General features: G+C 42.9%; 1 protein-coding gene across 2 annotated transcripts; it reads left to right on the top strand.

Moving 5' to 3' along the window:
* Window positions 1–670: 670 nt before the first annotated feature.
* Window positions 671–3,303, top strand: LOC121146796 (serine protease 55-like). Of its 2 annotated transcripts, none has more exons than XM_040966351.1 (4): window positions 671–770; window positions 1,523–1,782; window positions 2,679–2,821; window positions 3,004–3,303. In XM_040966351.1, exons 1-4 carry the CDS (start codon window positions 751–753, stop codon window positions 3,298–3,300), a joined length of 720 nt encoding a protein of 239 aa, XP_040822285.1. In that variant the 5' UTR covers window positions 671–750; the 3' UTR covers window positions 3,301–3,303. The 2 variants fall into 2 exon arrangements, with proteins under 2 accessions (XP_040822285.1, XP_040822286.1); XM_040966352.1 differs by having other exon boundaries at window positions 691–865.
* Window positions 3,304–7,433: the final 4,130 nt, after the last annotated feature.

Consider the following 7,433-nt stretch of genomic DNA (forward strand, 5'->3'; position numbering starts at 1 on the left):
GGTTTCCCACCTCCTGGACATAGCAGGTCCTCAACACTCAAATTCCCTCCGTGCACTTGTGTGGTGCCATTGGCACACCCACACCCAGGAGGAGTGTTTCCTGGCCCAAGTTCCTTATCCACCTGCTCCCCAGAGTGTGTTCTCTGCTTGTTTAGCAAACAGGTGCCTGCTGGGGCCCAACACAACCTAGCAAACTGCCCTCCCTTGGGCTTCATACACACCTTCTCCAGCGAGTTCCAGATCTCAATGGTGGAGAGTTTGCTTCCTCCTTTAGTACCCTTAGTACCCTTTCTCCTCACCCTGAAGCTTGCTTAGAACCATTTTGAGCCTTGTAGTTGGTTCTGTTACAGCTTGTGATTCTTCATGCTAAACATCCCCTGTTCAAGTCACTGCATGGTTTCTGTCTGCTGAACAACTCCTGTCTGTCTTGGTGTCTCTCCATTGTCCCCAAGGATAATGCATCACCAGATGGGGCTCTTCCCTGACTTCCCCAGGTACAACTCCTTTGAGACACACGGAATGGGAGTGTGATTTGCAGGTGTTTTGTAAGATCTTGCACCACTAGACTCGCTCACTTTCTCTTGACTTGGATTTAGCTGGGCTGATGACAGGAGCAGGGGATGAAGATTTCTCTCCTTTCCTGGGTGACAAGTGGCTTTCATTCTCATTCAGAGCCAGTTAAATGTGGTTACAGACCTGCCTTTCTGAAGTCAACTTGGTTGCCATTTCAAGAACTACTGGAAGTCCAGAATGGTGAGTTTCCATGGCAAGTGAGTATCCAAGCGTCTGGGAGACACCTCTGTGGAGGCTCAATCATACATCAGTGGTGGGTTCTGACGGCTGCACATTGCTTCGCAAGAACCTTGTGAGTGTTTGAGGCATTGTCTTAATTAACCATATATCTTATCCATGTGATTTCTGGGCTGGGACTCTCAATGAATTGGAGTACTAGACTGTATACTTACTATGTTCCAATTGTTTTCAGACTCTCCCTGCTTCCCTCGTCCCCAGTATCTGTTCTTCCCTCACTCTCTCCTCTTTGTCTAATCATAGTCACAGTGGGCTGCTCACTGTGGCCATACATGCAGTACTGGAAATTCACTGCCAATGGCTCTTCCCCGTCTTCTGTATGTGGAGGTAATATCTTGGATTCATTGAGTATTCACATAATCACTGAGCTCCTACAGGCTGCTGTTCTAAAGGCTGGGGATATAGTAGCTGGCAAGACAGCCAAGTTTCCTGTCACCAAGGGGCTTACAACACGCTCCCTCAAATGGATACAATCCATTTTCTTTGGTTGAGGGAATTTCTCTGAACTTATAGCTTGTGGGCTCAGAGATGTGCCTGAGCTTTGGCCCTTAACTCCCACCAACCTGATCTTTAATTCATTCTCTTGGCCACTGCAATATATCCCCTACTCTGAACTTCCCAGGATTTAACTGTGAACCCTATGATCTTATCTGTCCATGGGAAATACAGTAACTGCTGATAGCATCAGCATCTTTATACTCATTCTCTCTAGGTTAGAAATGGCATTAATGAATATCACTGTGGTCATGGGCACTAGAACATACAGCAATGTCAATATGGAGAGGAAGCAAGTGCAGAAGATCATTATTCACCATGATTATAAACCACCCAACATTGACAGTGACCTTGCCCTGCTCCTGCTTGCCACACCGGTGAACTTCACCAAATTCAAGATGCCTATCTGCCTGCAAGAGAAAGAGAGGATCTGGGATCGATGTTGGATGACAGAATGGGTATCGGTTTATGAGTATGGTAGGTGCCTTCCCTGGGACACCTGCAGGAGGCTTCCATTTAGACTGCCCTGGGCTGGACAACTTGATGCTTTGGGTGTGGGAAGACCCGGTTCTGAACTTCAGCTTGACCACTTGTGTTAGCCTGTCAATATTGGACAAGCTTCTCCTTTTACTTCTATTCTGTAGAATAGCAGTCATTTCTCTCTTAAGTCAATTGTGTGCTTAAATTTCATGAAATTAAGTATACAAAAATCCTGGTACAGAGAATTTCAAATATGAGAGTAAAGATAGGTTTTGAGAAATTAAAAGCATCCAATGTAGACTACCTGATGTAGACCACCATCTCAAGATAACAGGGAGCCAAGTTCAGTCACTGATGACTCCATTCCTTTCCCTACAGTATAGCAGTGTAACTATCAGAGAGAACCTCAGGGAGGAAGGCGTGAGATAGGGACAAAGTCAAGGGATATCTAGCATCATGATCATTTCCTTTCCATAAGCTGGTACCTCCAGGTGTGTCTTCTTCCCGGCTTTTCCATTTGACTGACCAAGTTGAGAGGCTGGGTTGTTCTGAACTTCTCTGTAGGGAGAGAGTATGGCTGTGGAGAGATAGTAGTGCCACATACAAAGCTCATTGCAGGGCTGGGACTTTCAGGGATGGCTTCTGGAAGTAGCGAACTTCCCTTAGGCAAACATGTTTAGCAGAAAGATCATACTGCTACTGCAGAAGTGACTGAGTAGGAGGTTAACATTGGGTTACCTGTACATCTCCCTTCTGCCACCATGATTCTGTGATTTGCTGGACATTACCAGCCTTTAAAAATGCCCATTCTGATCATGATTCATGAGTATGAACCAGTAACTGTCCATGACCAATGCAGTGCACACTCTCACACTCATTTCTTCACTTCCCAGGTGACTCCAATGGCTTAAATATGAACCTGAAAAAGCTAAGAGTGATACAGGTTAACCGGAAAGACTGCATCAAGAGGGTAGGACAGCTTTCCACGAGTATGCTTTGTGCCTGGCAGGAACCGAACACAAATGGCAAATGCCAGGTATGGAGCCCCTGCCCAGACACTCCTTCCATATATTCCACTACTTCCTAGGTTCCCAGGAAAGACCCCAGAATGGATGCCCCCTCACTGATCCTACCAGGACCCCCACCTCCTATCACAGCCTCTGTTGGAGGTAATGTTGATTGTCTGTAGATAGTACTTCTTCCTTTTCTCATTTCCAGGGAGACAGTGGAGCACCCATGATCTGTGCTACCCATGGAACTCAGAGGTTCTTCCAAGTGGGTGTTTTCAGCTGGGGCATGAGATCTGGCACCAGAGGAAGACCTGGCCTGTTTGTGTCTGTGGCTCAGTTTATTCCATGGATACAGGAGGAGACACAAAAAGAGGGAAGAGCCTTCACCATCTCAGGAGCCCCAAGAAGCTTGCTGATTCCAATTCTACAGCACCCCTTATTTCTAGGCTTGGGGTCCCAAATGCTACTTGCTGCCATGTTTATTGGAGATAAACCAACTCTCTAAGCTGTGGACTTGCCCTTTCTGTCTTTTTCATCTGTTTTCCCCTCCAACCCTAGGCAAGTATCTATGGAGTATCTACTCTGTGACAGCCTTGGTACTAGGCTCCAGGAGTTAAAGACAGACTTGGTTCTTCCAAGTCTCACAATCTAAGGAAGGAACATCCAACAGTGCTAAAATGGGGTGCAACCAGTTCATAGGAGAACCTGGGGTGGGGGAACAATAACTTCTAATAAAGAGATTAAGGCCAATGATTCAGAAAAGCATGGGAAAACAAGACAAATGACTTCTTGTTTATGAACCTGGATTTCCACACTCCATGAAAAAGATTAAGTCAAACATATTCTTAGTTCTTACATCATCAACATTCTGTAATCCTAGTAATAACTTCTTGTATGTCTCCCACGGAACACAATAACTGTTGAGCAGCTTCAATTCCATTAGATCAAGACTTAGTAGAGACCAAACACCATTAATACTCACAGAGGGTTCCCCACCTGAGGCATAGGTGCTTGTTTCTTGTGAGTTGGGATCAGCATCCTGTGAGTTAGAATTGGGATTGAGGTCCTGTGTCCAGTTTGGAGGTCAAAGCACTGAGATGATGACTTGGGACTTTGAGACCACATTTTGCTTTCCCTCCCTTTAACAAATCCAACTATAAAAAATTTGGATAAATAGAGTGGTTTGAAGGAAGAAATAGCATCTTTTCTTTTAGAAAAGTGGAAGGCTTTTTTTTTTTTTTAAAGATCAGTGCTCTAAAGTACAGTAAGTGATTAACAGTATTGTCTTTTCAGGGTTCTTTGTTAGTTAAATCTACCTCATATAGTTGAGAGGGTCTTACAAGAGAGAAAAACATTCATTTATTCAGATACTTTGTGAACACTGAATATGTGCCAGGTGTTGGAAGGATACAGGAATGCAGATATGGGTGGCTCATGACTTCAAGTGCATTATGTTATGTCCAAATTTGTGTATCATTCACAGAGCTCTCAATTAGTAACTTGTATAGATAATTTCCTTTTATTTATACGTAAAATACTGTTATTTCTATAATACAACATATATACAGATGATACACTCAAAAAGTTTGTGAAATATATGTATTATGAAAAAAACCATGCATGGATCTCAAAACTTTTTAGGCTATTTTTTCCATGAATGTTTTGAAAACATGTGTGTGAAGAGGGAGATTTATTGTTTAGGCATTAGCCCATGTCATTGTTGAGTTTGGGTAATCTAAAATCTGCAGGATGGCCTGGCAAGCTGGACATCCAGGACTTGCAGTCTTGAGTACAAAATCCATGTGGGGGCAAAAATTCCTCCTTAAGATGCTCACCTGATTGGATAAGGTGCATGTGCACATTGAAGGGAATTCACTACAAGTCTGCAGGTATGATCATCACAGGGCAAAACATCTATCCCAGTGATTAAGATGTCTGTGTTCCACGGGCAGGTTCCAGTCCTAGCTCCAGCTCTGATTGCAGCTTCCTGCCGGTGCAGACGCTAGGAGGCAGCAGTGATGGCTCAGGCAGTTGGAGTCCTCCCGTGTTGGAGACCGGCATTGCATGTCTGGATCCTGGCCTCAGACGCCAGGCTATTGCAAGCATTTGGGGGCATGAATCAGAGGATGACAGCCCTCTGTCCTGCTGTCTGCCAAAGAAACTAACACAATTTTAAAAGAAATATCTGTGTGCTTATAAAGGAAAATCCTTCATCCCTGGAGGTCTGCAAAGGCCATGAAGATGGACTTGTGCTGTAATACAGACATTCAGAGTTGGTCCTGATGTGGTGAGAGGAAATTTCTAAGCAGGAAGAGAATGGAACTCTATGCTTGATTATTTTCTTTGGTGGAGAAAGAGATGGTATGAGTCAGGACCTCACAGGCAGCGCTGGGCAGCTGTTTGGCTGGCCAGGGGCTGAGAATGAGCCAGGCTGGGTGATCAGAAGCAAGAAGGTCTAGGGGAAGGCCCATGAACAGGTCTGTAGGAGAGACCTCTGTGCTTCACCTTAGTGCCCACACAGAATGTTCCCTGCAGGGAAAGCTCTGAACAAAAGGGAGGAAGGGTCAGTGACCACAGTGGTAGCTTTTGTAACTCACGCATAGTGAGAAGTAGACCCTACATCAGGGCCTTGTGTGGGCACTCACACATGCACACACATGGAACTAAAGATTTACATACAACGAAGTGTGTTAGTACTAGGTATAGCTCATTACATTTATATTGTGATCAAATGAGGAGATATGAAATGTGAATTATCACTTAGAAAACATGTAGATGCTTAGGGAAACTGAGTCTTACAAAGCAAGATTTTACCAAAGGTCATTAAAGATCTAAGCCTAAAATTCAATGTGTGTGTGAAACATACACACATATATATATACATACACATATACATCATATACATATACTATATGTATACTACATGTATATGTATACTATGCATCCTTCTACTGAGTTAAAAATCCCAGAAAACAAAACAGCAATAGTATGCATCTACCTGGCAGAATGCAATTAAGCTTCATGCAAACAAAACACTCTCCTCTATCCAGTGACGCTCTGAGTAATAGATGAAGGTGAAATGAAGACCTTCCAAGACAGGTCAAAATGGAAAGAATCTCACAAATGCAGTCAGCCTTCCCAGTGATACTTAAAGATGCAGAGAAAGCACCACGAAGTTAGAAAATCTAAAAGAGCAAAGGAGATTTAAAACAAGGGGAATCTTTCTGGGGGGAAAATAGCAAAAGCTGTCATTATTTATTCATAATCTTGAATGCAAATGGATTAAATTCCTTTAATATGTATGCCATCTTCTCCGGGAGTCAGAATTGAACTGATCCCCAGTGAAGTCTATTGGGAGAACTGGAATCATTGCTCTGATGGTGTGAGCAGTGGGGCTGGAAGTCATGGGGGGGGGGGGAGGAACCAATTGCTCTGGAGAAAACACTTAATTCAGATGAGTCACTGAGGAGTCTTCAGGCAGCAGGCAACTACCCTCCCCAGCCAGGAGAGGAGGCTGGCTGGGGTTGAATGCGATTTGAAGTATTAAAGTCCACTGACTGATTTTAATCTCCCTGTCTGTCTCATTGCGGTTCTCTTGCACCTTCCTTCCCAATTAATTGCCTTTCTTAAAAGTAGCTGAAAAGATGGTGAATTTCCATCCTACTGTGATTCTGCCACCTGCAAGAACAACTCGGGGTATGAATTTTGGTATGTCAGGACCTCTTTTTAGGAGCTTGTGAAAGTTACTCTGTTGTGGGTTTTAAGTCCAGGATTTTAAGCTCTGAGATTATTGGGTGTTGTTTTGTTTCGTTTTGTTTTGTTTGAAGGGGTGAGGTTTCAGTCACACTCAGTACTACAGTCTGTACTTACCTCTTCCATCAGAGCGTTCCATGTAAAAGCCACCTGGCTCTTAGAAGGCAACTGGTTCCAGGAAAGACCGGGAATAACCTCAGTGATTGACTTGATGTTATATACCATGGACAGCAAGAATCCCATTTTCCAGTAATAATGAGATATTATTACCTTCAAATTAAATCAGGCCTAATAACAAACATGTTATTTCTTTTTTATAATCTCTTTCATTTTAATTGATACATAATAATTGTATACATTTGTAGGGTACGTGGATGTTTTGGTACATGTCCACATTGTATAATGGTCAAACCAGGGTAATTAGGACATTCATCACCTTAAACATGTACTGTTTCTTTATAATGAAACAATTAAAATCCTGTCTTTCAGTTATTTTGAAGTATATGCTATCATGTACTATAGTAATTCTGCTACGAAATAGAACATCAGAATTTATTTCTCTTGACTAATTGCAACTTTGCATCCATTAACCAACCTCTTTCCCATCACAGATCCTGCACAATTTTTGGTAACCCACCATTGTATTCTCTACTCCTATGAGATCAATTTTTGTTAGACCAAATCTGGAGGCATCACATTATTCAAGTTCAAAATGTACTATAAAGCTATAGTGTGCAAAATGTCAGGGTATTGGCATTAAAAACAAGCATGTGGAGCAGTGGAATAGAATAGAGAGCTTAGAAAAAAGTCAACTCACCCATAATCAACTAATGCTTGACCAAGGAGACAATTATGCACTTGAGAAAATTTCCTCCAACACAAACG

The sequence above is a fragment of the Ochotona curzoniae genome, unplaced genomic scaffold (genome assembly GCF_017591425.1).
Source record: "Ochotona curzoniae isolate NIBS_2020 unplaced genomic scaffold, NIBS_Ocur_1.0 scaffold_4505, whole genome shotgun sequence".
Classification (NCBI taxonomy): Eukaryota; Metazoa; Chordata; class Mammalia; order Lagomorpha; family Ochotonidae; genus Ochotona; species Ochotona curzoniae.